The 14,504-nt window shown below is 51.6% G+C and overlaps 4 protein-coding genes across 4 annotated transcripts; 2 read left to right on the forward strand and 2 right to left on the reverse strand.

Annotated features, from left to right (window-relative positions):
- Positions 1 to 701: 701 nt before the first annotated feature.
- T069G_03269 (fungal specific transcription factor domain-containing protein) lies at positions 702 to 3,650 on the reverse strand (the record flags this gene model as incomplete). Its single annotated transcript, XM_056170479.1, has 4 exons — positions 702 to 1,895; positions 1,956 to 2,426; positions 2,499 to 2,870; positions 2,964 to 3,650. The coding sequence occupies 4 exons, from the start codon at positions 3,648 to 3,650 to the stop codon at positions 702 to 704; spliced, it is 2,724 nt and encodes a 907-aa protein (XP_056031371.1).
- Positions 3,651 to 6,536: 2,886 nt separating this feature from the next.
- T069G_03270 (uncharacterized protein) lies at positions 6,537 to 6,851 on the forward strand (the record flags this gene model as incomplete). The annotated part of the gene is made up of 2 exons (XM_056170480.1): positions 6,537 to 6,565; positions 6,617 to 6,851. The coding sequence occupies 2 exons, from the start codon at positions 6,537 to 6,539 to the stop codon at positions 6,849 to 6,851; spliced, it is 264 nt and encodes an 87-aa protein (XP_056031372.1).
- Positions 6,852 to 7,487: 636 nt separating this feature from the next.
- Positions 7,488 to 8,519, forward strand: T069G_03271 (ribosomal protein l14p/L23e domain-containing protein; the record flags this gene model as incomplete). The annotated part of the gene is made up of 4 exons (XM_056170481.1): positions 7,488 to 7,501; positions 7,912 to 8,206; positions 8,343 to 8,420; positions 8,487 to 8,519. The coding sequence occupies 4 exons, from the start codon at positions 7,488 to 7,490 to the stop codon at positions 8,517 to 8,519; spliced, it is 420 nt and encodes a 139-aa protein (XP_056031373.1).
- A 1,552-nt stretch (positions 8,520 to 10,071) lies between these two features.
- T069G_03272 (uncharacterized protein) lies at positions 10,072 to 13,823 on the reverse strand (the record flags this gene model as incomplete). The annotated part of the gene is made up of 2 exons (XM_056170482.1): positions 10,072 to 10,307; positions 10,385 to 13,823. 2 exons carry the CDS (start codon positions 13,821 to 13,823, stop codon positions 10,072 to 10,074), a joined length of 3,675 nt encoding a protein of 1,224 aa, XP_056031374.1.
- Between the last annotated feature and the right edge of the window lie 681 nt (positions 13,824 to 14,504).

Below are 14,504 nucleotides of genomic sequence, written 5' to 3' on the forward strand. Positions count from 1 at the left end.
GTGTTGGCTGGGAATCTCACTTGTCGTTAGTCGCTCGGTATTTACTCTCCGATAAGCTTTTTTAGTCTGGTCCGCTAAAATCAGATCATAGCAAGGTCTTGTTGTTGCTCCATCCCTAAAGCTTCCCGTCAAGTAGCGTCACATGACAACCCGCCGCACTCACTTACCCTAGATGAGAAGGCAGTGGAAGGGGGTTTTTAGTCAGGGTGGCAATAATAGCTATTACTGGAAATATTAAAGAATTTGAAAAGAGACAGTGATCTAAGATAAGGTAGGGATTTTGCAATAATAGGGTTTAATATATGTTGTTGATATGATGTAAGACTAATGAAGAGGAAGTACTTTACATAGGTTGACAAAGGAGCGAACAAGTATCACGGGTAACACCACATGGAGCATGGTAAAATTGCAACGCCCATTACCTCGAGTAGAAACACTTGGCGAAATTCAATGACGAAAGTAACATATATAAAGTATGTAGGTATATATAGCGCATATATAAATCATCAGATAATACTCATTCACACATGTCTAAATCCCATGACGAAACGCCTCATTCGCCCAAGGGTATCCTAAAGCATTCCCCAGCTTGTCCCCCATAACTTGTATATAGTTGAGTGCTTCTCCCTCCAAACCAATGGTTCGGTATACATACAGTGTAGCGGCGTCAAAAGTATTTACCCAGGTCAGGTGTCTTGCTTTCACCAGCCCTGCTTCGGCGGTGCACCATACTGTGCGCCACCCATTCCCAGGCCGCGAATGCTCTGGCTCCAATCCTGCCAATTGAAGTCAGCTCCCAGCATGTCGGCATCTTCCATTTCGAATTTCTGATTCGATGGCGCAAATGACTCGGGCCAGAGATATGGTGGAACGTGGTGTTGTTCCTCTTTGGGCTGCTGGTTTTGGTTCTGCAGTAGCAGTGCCTGCTGCTGCCTGTCATCCATGCCCATCGCCGGGCCGCTCCCATTATCCATGCCGACCGACCCTACGTTCCAAAGCTCGGCCATGGTGACGCTGTTCTGTGCCATAATATCATTCATATACTCCATGGTGACGTTGGAGAGGTCCATGGACATTTGGGGTTCAGCATCGGCCTGTGGCTGTACCTGTGGTTGCTGGAAGTGTGGTCCGGCCAATGCTTGCTGTGATGAAGTATTGGTATCTTTAGATATAGGAAAGGTGGCTGGCGTTTGCTGTGCAGAGTTGGGGAGAGACACTGGTATGGGCGCATCCAGATGGACCATGGCTCTCCATCTGTCTCTGACCTGCTGCATCCTGGCTTCAGCGCCGGGGATGGGATCGAATCGCCGCTGAGATGCCTTTATCCTCTCTGCGAGATCCAATCGCTTGGCCTCCTCGGGGTTGGCCCTTAGACGCACCACCTCCAATTCCTGGTATCTCTTGGCTCTGATGAATAATTTACGCAAGGGAAGGAACACGGAAGCGTGATCAGCCCTCTTGATGTTTTCCGATAGATCTTTGTCGTATCCATTGACAGCCTCCCAGCCGCGCTCCACGAGCGCCGTCCAAGGACGACGGCACGTCTCAACCAGTACGTAGGCAATCGCGTGCCAGTTGGTATATGTCCTAAATAGCCATCGGTATTGTTTGCCTCTAGGATCCATGTTTAATTTGTGGTTGTATTCAATGATTTCGATAGAAGCAATGTAAATTCGCTCGCGGATGTCGGTCGTAAGCTCACTATCGGTGCCCGGGAACAGCATCGACTGGTAGGTGATGAGGCACATCTTGGCCATGATGATGCGGGATATCATAGCCGCTACCCAATACAGAGCGTCAACGTCCTCTTCCAGGTGTTGAAGGAATTTGTCTTCGATTCTCTTATAGAATTCAATGAGGAGCTGCTCCTTTTCCGCAACCGTGTTGATTCCGACCTTTGTACACGAGTTCTTACCATTTGATGCCTCGTGTAAGCGTCTCGACATGGCGCAAACCTCGAACCTCACCAGAGAAATGGTAGTGTCCGACTTTCCCTCCCTTGCTACTGGAATTTGGGTGCCCGTGGGCGTAATGTCGGAATCGTTGATGGCGGTAGGGAACTGAGTGTCAAAATCTCCCTCTGCAACAATCAAGTCGGTGCCCATTTCTTCCGAGGAACGAAAGTCCAAAGTAAGGATGGCCCACCAAAGACGCCGTCTCTGTTCTGTGTCATATGGAGAGAGCCCAAAGTTAGTTCCATCACGGTGAATACCTAGACCTTGTGCGATCCGAATCAAGAGGCCAGTGAGGGACCAGGCAAAGCGTGTTTCGTCGTGCCGCCTGACCACAAGAAGGAACAGCGTGAGCGCCTGGACGACTGCAAAATCAGATGTATTTAGGAAGTTTGCCTTGGCAAGCGACTGCTCGACAGCAAAGCGAAACTGTGCAAGTAACTCTTCTTTGCCTGTACCAAAATTGGTTTGAACCTAGAGCCATGTTAGAGATACAACGGTCAAAGCTTTCGATAGAGGACTATCGGACAGGTTGGAATGACTTACATCAGCTTCCTCGAGCGTTACAACGGCGGCAAAATATACCGCAAAGACTAACGTTTCATTACCAGGGGTTAGCTTTTCCGGATTCCTCCGGGCCTCCCGCAGTATAGCCTCCATGGTTGGAACATGGAGTATTTTGAGTAATGGATCGACGTTTTCTAGATAGACCGACCAGAGAAACGTGCCGTGGGAGGGTAAGGGATGACATTTTTGTAGATTGACATCGATGGACCTATACCCCAGGATGAATGCATGATGGTCATAAACGGAGCTCGCAGCAGTGGTGGGTGAATCGATGGGCGGCGATTCTTCAAACTCAGAATCGTCGGCGTCTTCGTCGGTCAGCTTTTGTGTTTCCTCGCGGATGGCGTCCAGCTGTACATATGATGTATCTCGTTAGCAAGAGGAATTTGTTTTGGTGCCGCCCTTGCAACAAAGGGCTGTAGAGTAGGAAAGGGGGACCCGTACCTCATCGTTTAACCTCGACCAGAATCCACTACTAACATAACGAGAAGTGCCCTTGTTATCATTCAAGACCAGTCGACCCAGCTGCTTCCGGCTCTCTCTCATCAGCCGTGATTCACCGCCATCTCCGGTAGAGTGGCTATCGCTATCGCCCGCAAGCCCTGAGGCGAGTGCACCCAAGCTGGTAGATTTTGCCCGCTGAGCTATGGGGGATCCTTCGTTGGAGGGCGAGTCGCCGGTGGACGACACTCTGGCGCCCGTCTCGATTTCGATCTGGCCGCTCAATTCCTCGACGATGCCCTCCAGTTTCTTGAGCCTCTTGACCAGCTCAACCTCGCGCTGGCTCGTCGCCTTGGGAGGGGCATTCGGGTCCTTGGGCCGGTGCTGGCGCGGCGCACGGCCAGGAGCGGGAAAGACGCATGGGATGAGGGCGCGGCGGCAGTTGGAGCACGGCATCTGCTTGTCGCATCGCACCTTGCGCCTCCGGCAGGTGACGCAGGATCGCGGATTCAGCAGCGGTGTTCCCGAGTCACCCGGGGCCATGACGGGGCCATAGTGGGCATCAGGCCCGGTCGTCTGATAGATGGTGACGTTGTTCGGATGGTGCGGCGACGATGCGCTCTGCTCGGCCATGTTCTGCTGCGGCGACGTCGCAGAGGCGGAGGCGCTGAAGTCGAAATTCGCCGCCATTGCGTCTCTCTCTCCCGCCTCTTTTCCTTCTATGTTGGTCGTGTCCGTATGTGCCGTGTCGCTGGAAAGGCGTGCCGGGAAATCGATGACCTCACAAACGGGATGGCAACTTCAAATTTCGGACTGACAACTAATGACGCAGGGCTCGGGTGAGATACAAGTCTGCCAGCGGTCTGCTCGTCCGCGGAACGCACTTGAGGGGGGGCCTGAATCGCATCAATGCTGTGGCAGCTCCGGCGGTGCAACGGATTCAAGCGCTTTACAATACAAACAGCAGGGCGGCAAAGACGTGAATCGTTGGTTGATAAAGGAAAAGATGGCGATTTGCAGACGGGAACAAGCTCTGGACTCAAGTGGGGAGGGAGTTACTAGGAAGAGCGAAAGGGAAAACCTTCAAGCCACAGTGGGCTGGCTGGGTGGTAGATTGGCAGAGCTGCAGGTGGTGGAGACGCTGTGGCCGGCCTGGGGACTGTGGCATTGCCCAAATCGGGCGGCTACTTGATCGTTATTTGCCATGCCCAGAGACAGTCGGCGTCTGAGCCGTATCCGTGAGCCTTTCACCTCGACTCCAGCTGGAACGTTGGCATGCATAGGGCACACAGCGTATCGAAGCCACTGTATGTACGCCTGGTGTTCCGCCGGATAAACGCCTGTGACGGCACAGTAGCTTTGCACCGCCACAGCCTTGGTACAGGTACTTTGGCATGTGCCTGTCAGCAGTGTGACAAAGCGCGAGCATGTAAGCCTGGAAATAGGGACTAACAATTACCAGGGTAGGCAGGTGTCGTCTTACGCTGTTCCCGGGCACGGAGATCCATCCATAAGACTATTATCGCCTGGCTTGGCGACTCTTCCTGGCCATTGATTCTATGGATGGGTACTAAAGGTGGACATTAAGACACAGAAAAAGAGCATCGATGAAAATTCTGCACCTTTGGAAAGAGATGCCGATAGTACCTATACCTGTCTATGCGACATGAGGAGCAGTTCCCGCAAATCAGCCCCCACAGGATCCGTTCTAGAACTGTGGACACACCAAAGAATTGTTTAAAATAGGTGTTGGCAGACGTCTTTTTGTTTGACCAATTTGTAATCCGGCCCCCCCTCGGCGCCGGCCGTACTCACGGTCTTGCACTGGAGCAGGTCCGTGGAATAGTATCCATGGATCCAAAACGGTTGGCGCTGCGGCCAAGAGATAGAAAACTCGATCCTTCGGACTTTAGATACTTAATCTGTTTATGGTCGCACACGCTTACTGTGCAGCATGACAACGCAGCCCTGACGTCGACTACTAGTTTTGCTGTGAATCGAACTTATCCCGGCGTTCTCTTCGCTCTGCCAGGTACCCAGATAGCCGGCAGATACGGCTTGCAAATTATATGGAGCTTCCAAGGTATATCCGTAGTATATTTCCGTGTGGCTGCAACGTTTTCGCTACTTTTTGGTACCACCTACGTCTATGATCTCAGCGGAAGCCCTTGATATCTTTTTGCGGTAACTCGTGGGCTGTTGGCGGCGCCCGTTCCACTTCAATGTTAGTTCGGCTCATGTCTTCATCCGACCCAGATCAGATAGTGAGTGCCCAACGTTGTACAAAAATGGTTGCTCGAATCAATTGATGCGACAACTTCTCCCTGCAGCACAGAAATGCCAGCACTTCGGCTGGGTTCTGAGCCCAGGGCACCGGGTCCAATGTCTGCAATACTCTACATGTAGGTTTTTACGACGACCCACCTCCCTCGCCCAGCAATCACCCCGCACGTGGTGTGGGGGATGGCGAATCAAGCAGCCTCGATATAAATGGACGGAGCCAGAGCCGCTCAGGCTTGCAGCAGCTGGTTGACCGGTTCCAGTGTGTATTGCGAGCATCACCGCCTCATGCCGGGGGAATGGATGGATGGATTGGCCTCGTTGCATCCAACACTGGCCCCCATCGGGGTCCAATCAGTGGCCACTTGGCCATTGACGTTGGGCTGCATCCCACCGGCACTAACATGGGAGAAAACATCGCGAACGCATAGAAACTCGCCTATTACCTACAGTAGCCGCTAGGCGGGAACTTGTTTCCACTTGTTGCCGCCAATTTTTTTCTATCATATTTCCAGATTGAATCAGGTACGTGAGCGATTGAAGTCCGGATTGCATCGACGCTCGACGGATATAGGCGAGGTCAGGCATATGTGCAGTTGCTGCAACGCAACACAGTGGGTATTTGGGCGCTTACCGCGCTGCAAGTATGGTTGCATACGTCTTACGGTCAGTTCGAGTGTGTTGCCGTGGCTTGAAGCGCAGACAGTGATAAACCTTGTCCACCAATAGAGGATGGGATCCATGAGTGAGCTATGCTCGACGAGTGTCGAGCGCCTAGCGTACTGTCGAGATGACCTCATGTCGCACACCACCATGCGGAAGCAGAGTATCGACAACAGACTCGCAGGCCAAGACATCTCACCCATTGGCCATGCAGATAATTAATTTACAGACTGCAGAAGTTGTGCCTCAGCTCTGTTGGATTGAGAGCCGACCACGTGCCTTTGTGAAGTCGAGGAGGTCACTGAGCCTGTTTGTGGTGTCCTCGCAGAGCCGCAAACTGAGATGTGGTGCTGTATTATTGGCGATTCCGCGAGACACTAGGTTGTCGTGGCCCGAGCCTGATGAAGAATGATGGTCGGGACGGCAATGGGGATGCCAGACCGCATATCCTCTGGCCGACAGACGGCCATGAGCTGATGTCTGTAAGGGAAACAGAGGGGATTTAAAGAGATGCGGCTGCCCCGGCGTGAATGTTGCGGCTTTCTGGTCTTCAATAATTCAAGTTCCTCGGTGTTTTCACCTGCAAAGTACTCGTTCAATTCAACACCTAGACCAACAAAGGCCTTATTCAACATGGCTGATGAGAAAGCAGAAAAGTTGCCGTAAGTAGGTGGTTGCAATTCGAACAAAGCCTCATGTTGATGTGTCAGCAGCCCTGCGGTGACATCATACCTCAAAGAGGAAGAGAGTGACCTCTCATACAGACTTGTCAAAATAGTCCAAGACGACAGCAACGGCAACAACATGGAGAAGATCAAGACCGATGTGGCCAAGACGCCAAAGACAGCAGTTGCAGCAGACGATTCGCCAGTCTCGGATGCCGGGACGACCCATTCGTGGGAGAATATCAGCCATGGCGATGCTAACGACGTGGCCACGGCTGAGTAGGACGAGTTAGAAATGATACTCGAGTTGGTGTTGGACTGATTTGGGATGTCTGAATCTCTTCTCTTGCTTTTAGCTTTCCCTTTATGCGAGTTACGATGAAAAAAGAATGTCCACGTTTTTTTTTACGGCCTGTGATCCAAGATGTCTGTGTTACTCACTCATGTCAGTGTACCTTCTTAGTACCTGAGCCATAGCCACTCGTGTATATTACATTCCTCTTTCATGGCTCATAGTTCCAATGTCTATAGCTGCTATGTCAAGGTGAAATTGGCCAGAGATTGTGAGAAGTTGCCAAGCAGGTCATTAGTATTTTCGTCAATCGACACACTTATCGCCGCATGTGAATACCGACAAACTGCCCGCGATGCCCAAATATGAAGAACACAAAAATTAGTGGGGCGTGCGGTTTCTTTAGCCCCAAAACCCACCCCAAGCTCGAATCACTGGCCGCCATTTTCGCCGTCAACCCGATAAGCCTTATCTGCACGTGCGCCCACACATTCGCTTCTCGTAGGGTTTTCCACCCCCACAGATCGCATAAGGAAAATTTGCCCTGAAAAGCTTCAGCTTCACGACGGCAATCCGCGACTTTGGCACGTTTCTCACGACTCTAACGCCCCCAACCCTTCAGACACAATGGCCAAGCAATCGTAAGTCGCTTTAATTTTCTAGCAGGAAGTTTTTTCGTATCTTTCCTTTTCTTCGTTTTCTCGACGAGATGAATGAAACACTTGAGGAGCAAAAGCCGGGCAAGAGGAGGACGATGGATGCATTTTCCCACCGAGGGACACACATTCGAGAACGCCAATTTGGGGCTCTGCAGCACCACCGAACCAATCTGCTCGAATTTCTCTGTGAAATTGATTTTTACGTCAGAAGATTCGAAACGCAACCCGCAAACCAGCTCGAGATTTTTAGGAGGGAAGGGGATTTGGGATTATGCTCGCCGGCACCAGTTTTCATGATTCTCCGTCGAGGAATAGCACAAGACGAGAGAGGACGATTAAACACGATAAACGTATCAAGAGAACTTGTGGACTGACCAAGCGTGTGCGTGCAGTCGTGGTGCCCCTGGTGGCAAGCTCAAGATGACCCTCGGTCTCCCCGTCGGTGCCGTCATGAACTGCGCCGACAACTCTGGTGCCCGTAACCTGTACATCATCTCCGTCAAGGGTATCGGTGCTCGCCTGAACCGTCTGCCCGCCGGCGGTGTCGGTGACATGGTCATGGCCACCGTCAAGAAGGGAAAGCCTGAGCTGCGAAAGAAGGTCCACCCCGCCGTCATTGTCCGACAGTCCAAGCCCTGGAAGCGATTCGACGGTGTTTTCCTGTACTTCGAGGACAACGCTGGTGTTGTACGTTTTCCCATCTCCCATCTGGTCGAAGAATGATGGCGGTTCCCCCCGATTCCGAGGCTTAGGCCGCGCCATTCGAGACCAGAACAACCCCCGTGGCTGCTACGACAAGAAGCTAACATGGTGTCTACTACAGATCGTCAACCCCAAGGGTGAGATGAAGGGCTCTGCCATCACTGGCCCCGTCGGCAAGGAGGCTGCTGAGCTGTGGCCCGTAAGTTTTTTTCCCGCTTCAAGCAACTGTTGAAGGATTTTCACTTGCTAACATTTTCATCTCCAGCGTATTGCCAGCAACTCCGGTGTCGTCATGTAAAGAGGTTGTTAAACGAAGGGAGGGAATTTTTTTTATTTACCAAAGAGAGAGGAATGAAAAAAAGACAAATGACCAAGTCCCTCGATGCGATCTTATAGAAGCGTGGAAATCTCTTTCCCGCCTCCTGTCCCTTTTTTTCTGATTTTTTGTTCTTTGGGGCATGGGAGGGGGAAAAAAGAAACGGGAAAGTAAAGTCGCTGGATTGGCAGGCTCTTGCATTTCGGTTGCGGCGTGTAAGGATGATTCAATATCAGGTATCGCATCAAACGGGCAAAGACAAAAAAATATCCAAGTCCGAGTCTTTTTTACAATTAATGTTGGGTGAATGCTGTATGCCACGATGATATCATTGCTGTATCGTAGAGGGAATGTAAAATACCGAATCACGGCCTTTTCTGTAGGAGATTAAGTCTTGATTGAGCGGTCGGTTTGTAATGCCACCTTTGTCTACAGCGAATCTACCTCCAGTAGCTACCCTGCAAAAAATTTCAAGCCACCATCACTTTCACCGGTTGCACTTACAATACAAGCACTTAGTCAATTGAACTGCAAATTAGAAAATATCATCTCCAAGTCTATTCTCTCAAATTTTATTATGTATCAGCAGTCCTCAATGGTATGTTTGTGGGTTATACTGTATGTTTTACCATTCATTTTCTCTTCAACGTATCAGTCCCACTCTACGCAGTCAACTCACTTTAACCAAGCACAGCCAAATAGGTCATTTCACACAACTCATACAAATTATATCAAACCAACAACTTTTATTTATTCAACAGCACGAAAGAAAAGCGTTTATTACGTACGAGCAAAAAGAAGCACCCACAGCCATCAGATGCTCAAAAAAATAGATACAGGCAAAAACCGAAAAAAAAAGGCCTTCCGCCCTCTTCCCCCCTTCACACAAATATGCCCCTCTCCACCATTCGCATACCTTTGAATGTGTTTGTACAAAAACAAAGATGAGGGAAAAAAAAACTAAAAACACACAGAAAATGAAGAATGCGCAATAAAAGGAAAATTGCAAATCGAAAAAAAGCAAAAGAAGACATCAAAACATTTCCCCCTGTATAGCCGTCACTATGAGGAGGCCACCAACGCCGGACGGACCAACTGGGTTCAAATGCCCCGTGATATGCTGGTCCGAATGCCAATCCAGGAAAAAAAAAGAGAAAACAAGAGAAAAAAGGAGACCGATGTCCAAGTGCATCGTAGTCGTATTTGAAACATCCCACCGCCATATATGTGGTCCTCTTTTTTTTTCTGAAATGATCAAACTGTGTCCATCCCCTTTTTTTGTTGATTAAAGTATTGAGAGCCCGTTTCATTCGTGCAAGTCGTCTTTGCCAATTTTTCTTCATTGGCAATACACAAAACACTCCTGTCGTCCAAGTATGATACATGAATCGGCATTGCGGGAAAATAAGAAACCTTTCGGATATTGGAAAGGCGATAATAAGATCGTACAGTCAAGCTGCTGTATATTTGATCGGGCCTCGTTGATTCATAAGGCAGCCACATGTTTGGCTTTCTGCTAGATTAGATGGTATTTTTAAGATGAGGGGTATGGGTATCCCATTCCGTGCATATGTTGTTGCGGCTGCTGAGGATTAAACGGTGGCGGCATTGGAGTCTGCTCGACCGGTTCCTTCTTGGCCGACTTCACCTTGGGCTTCGGAGCGATAAGCCCAACCCTCTGCTCGGCCGCTGCCTGCGCGGCCTTTTTAGCAGCGAGGGTTGCCTTTCGCTTCTCGACAGCACCAGCCATGTTGCCGTTTGCCCAGCGGCCTGGAATATATTGTTAGAACGTTGAACAAGAAACAGCAAAAGAAGTCTCGTCCTCTTTGGTAGTGCTAGATACTTACTCTTCATTGATGCCGACATCTTCTCGGATTTGGTCATAGACTTGTAATCCTTTTGCGGCTCCTCTGCTTCCTCGCCATTGGGAAGCGACGACGGCGTTCCCTTGCGGCTCGCGGGTGTATTTCGAACCACCTTGATCTTCTGAATCTTGCGATTGTTGACGCCTGCGAGTGTGTCTGGGTCGAGCATCTCCGTAGGAGCAAAGTCCTCTTCGACTCCGAGTGGGGCGCCGCCGCTGGTACGCTTGTTTCTCTTCTTGATGGGAGCCTGCGCGGCCTCTTCGCTCTCTTCAGCGTCGTCACGGAATCGCTTCTGGCGCTTGGGGCGGAATGAATACGACGACTCGGCTGTGTGCGAGGTCGAGTCCGAGTCGGCGGTAGAGGGTCGCGAGTCACCATTATCCGTAATTTCTGAAGACGGTTCGCTGATGTTCTTGCCCTTGGGGATCTTGAGAGTCAAGAGATGGCGACGCCTGGGCGGCTTCTCTTCCATCTGGGGCTCTTCCTCGACGAATTGGTAGCCCAGAGACTCTTCGTCGTACTTGATGGGTTGCTTAACACGCGCCTTACGACCTGACCTTGGCGTATCGCGGACAGAGGGTTCTTCGCTTATGGGGGTTGATACGAGCTCCTCGACAATGCTGGGGACATTCATCTTGGGTCGTGTTGTGCGATTGCGCCTTCTCTTTGTCTCGCCAGCCTCTTCGTCTGAGAGGATGGGTTCGCTATTGAAGCTAGCGCTGAAACCATACTGGCCATCATCGTTATCGCCATTGGCCGTCTTGCGGCGTCGAGGTCTGCCGGTGGGAACAGGGGTCGAGCTGCGGCTGATGTCCTGGGTTGCTGGGTCAAACAGTTGTACGGGCTTGCGTTGTCTCTTGCCAGTGACTTCGTCTGCCTCGGTAGCCTTGGCCGTGGGCTTTGGCTGGTTGCGCAGCGAACGACCACGGGTCATGATTCCTGCTTGCTGTGTCTCCGGATTCTGGCGGCCAATCTTGGATGGATGAGGGTCATACTCAAATCCATAAGCGGCTGCCATGATTCTATCTTGGTTCTGGAGGTAGCGAGTCTCGGTCATGCCTTCTCTGTCCTTGGATCTGTATCCCTTGACGACAAACTCTGGTTCCTCGTAGTTGACACCGTGCTGATGGAAGTTGCGTGTTCTAGACTCATATTTGATGTCCGCTACGCGTCTGCGAAGAGAATTCTCATAATCGTCGACAATCTTGCCGAGACCAGTCCATTCGGTTTGCCATTGAAAAAGGGAAACATTGATGGATTCCAAAACCTCGAATAGCTCGGCTGTAGACATGTCCTCATAGTTCTCAATGGCAGAGAGGTATTCTTCAGGATTTCTTAGCTTGCGGTAGCGGAATGATCGGCTTCGCTCAGTAGGCTCTTCGGAAACATCCACATCGTCGCCGTCATCTCCACCAGCGGCTGGGGAATTGGAAGCAGTTGGATCAATAGAGTCGGGAGCCGGAGAACCTCGCAAAGGTGTGTTGAGAGCGGGTGTAGGTGCCTCAATCCCAGTTGCGTCGTCGTTGTCATCAACCATTGGTTCTATGTCATTTGTCTCGCGGTCATCCGCAGTTTGCTCTTCGCTGGTGGCCACCTCATCTTCCTGCTGTGCCTTTCTTTCAGGATATGAGACGTACTCTCCATCAATGTATGGAGTCAAGTGAGCCCAGCGACCAACAGGTCTGGGCTGTGGCTTGAATGGACCTCGCTCAGAGGGTTGGGTTGATGAAGTCTGGGCTGCAGGCTTCACTTGTACCTCTTGAACATGGATTTCTGGCAATGCTGGGGCGACAGAAGCATCGTCTTCCGGTATTGGCGCCGGCAGCTCGACAGATTTCACGTCCACACTTGTAACCTGAGAGTCTTCTAGAATTGTGGAGTCGAAAGCAGATGTTGACGGAGATGCTGGTGTGCTGGCGACTGTAGCTGAAATTGCGGCAGGGGGAGGAGGACTGGATGGCTTGGACTCTGGCTCTGGGGACTGTTGCTTAGGTGTTTCCTGTGCTTGGGGCTCAGGCTGTTGTACCAATGGGGCAGATACCGTAAACAAGTGTGCAGCAGCCGAAGGATAATATGGCAGCTCCTGTGATGGCGGTTGTGGTTTGGACTCGGACTGAGCATCCATATTGCTGTCCCGTGTCTCCTCAGGGCTGTCTTGAAGAATTTCCTTTTCGGGAAGTTGGAGAGGCGGCTTAACTGATACCGTATCTTCAGCGGGTGTCACCTCGGCAGTGCGTGATGCAGGCGGTGGAGGCGAAGACTGGGAAGGCGATTGACGAGGCTGCGAGTCTTGCTCATGTTTCTCAACAGATTGATCCAAGTTGTTGTTGTCGGCATTCTTGTTGTTGTCAGGTGGAGACGGTTGAGCGCCATCTTGTGTAGCTGTATCCAAAGTGGCGTCGTGAGCTTGTTGAATTTTGAGTTGTGGCTCAGCCGCAGTCTCAGGAGCGTTTGAGGCTGGTGCCGTGGTGTCGTGTGGCGAGTGCAGCCGCGCACGGCCAGCCTCAGAATGAGACTGAGAGTGAGACTCGCCTTCGGGCTTGATATCAGAGAATTCAGTGATTTCAGCGGGAGAAGCAACAGAAGTAATGGCTTCTTCAGCAGATTCTGCATTGTTCAGGCGCTGCTCAGCTTCCAGCGGCTGTTCGGCGAGGCCGGCATGACTGAAGCTGCTGTCCTGGCCTGAATGGATGGGTGTAGATTTTTGTGGGCCGACGGAAAGGTCCGTGGATGAAGCATTTGAGTGATCCATGTGAGCGCTGTCGGATTTCTCAGAGTCTGAATAGAGAACGCCGACCTCAATGGTGTCGTGGACGGTGTCCTGGACGTCGTTTTCGTCGTCTTCAACGTCGTCCTTGTAGGCCCTCGCCTCGGACATCTTCCTGGAGGGATTGCGGCGCCGGCTGGAGGGCGTGTCAGCGTCAACAGAGGCGCCTCTCCTCTTGAGTCCAGAGCCGTAGAGATCCTCGGAGTCGTAGCTGCTGCTGTCCGGCCTTCGCTTCTTATTGCGGGCTGAGGCGGATGTAGATGCAGAAACGGGGTTGGAAAAGTCAGCGTCGTCGTCAATCTGCTCAAAGGTGTAGTCGACACGCGCGCGTTTGCGAAGACTGTGACCGCCCTTTTTGGGGCTTTCATTTTCATAGTCATCATCGGCGACGGCGTAGTCATCCATGGTTTTTGACCTCTTCCTCAGATTGGAGGGCCGGGTTGGTCCTGGCGTTGAGAAAGTGAAGGCAGGCTGAAGAGATTTGTTGGCGCGCCGGCCCTGGGGTGCGCCTTGGGGAGTGTTAGTGGCATGCGCCATGATGGGACTGGCAGACGACTGATGGCGCTCAAAAGAAGCGTCCGAAGTAGACGGAGGAGAGGCTGATACTCCAAGGGGCTTGCGACGGTTGTTTGTTGCGCGGCGAGCGCGGTCCATGATGCCAGGCCGTTGCAGCCTGTGAGGGAAACAAGTGAGGTTAAAGGGGTGTAAGAGAAGAGGCAATGCAGGGAAGAGGTCATCCGCGAAAAGTCGAGGCAGCGATGCCGGGCAAGACGAGCGGGAGAATTGTCTGACAAGCAGCAAGACGAGCAACAAAGAGATGATAAAGTGATAAGGGGGGTGGGATGAGAGGCTCGTGGACTGACGGCGATGAGTTGCTTTGTTATAAAATGAGAGGCGGATCAACGTGACGTGCCGGCACAAGCGAGCAGGTTTTTCGTCGCCGCCAGCAAAACAACAATAGCAATCAACAATCAGCTGCGGCAATGGACGCACATCCGGCACAATAAGAAGACGCAATAGAAGCCGCCGCCAGCTGCTGCGATGATGCCGCAGTGAGCTCGATATCAGAGATTTCTGAGGGCAGCCTTTTTCCACGCTGTCAGTGCAGCTCTCCTTTGGTTTTCGGCTTCGTGGATCGAATAAGCCACCGGCTGTTCTCTCGATTCTCACTGGCTGGCGCCCGCGCCGGTACGTACTGCCCAGGTACAGATTCTACCGCCGCGGTACGAAGGGGCCGCAGCGCGGCGTGCAGCCTCGCCAAGTACCCACATGTACCAGTACGGTATCACTTGAGCGCACCGCTGGGGCCGTGTACTTTTACGGAGTCATACCTCT

The sequence above is a fragment of the Trichoderma breve genome, chromosome 2 (assembly GCF_028502605.1).
Source record: "Trichoderma breve strain T069 chromosome 2, whole genome shotgun sequence".
In the NCBI taxonomy this organism is placed as follows: Eukaryota; Fungi; Ascomycota; class Sordariomycetes; order Hypocreales; family Hypocreaceae; genus Trichoderma; species Trichoderma breve.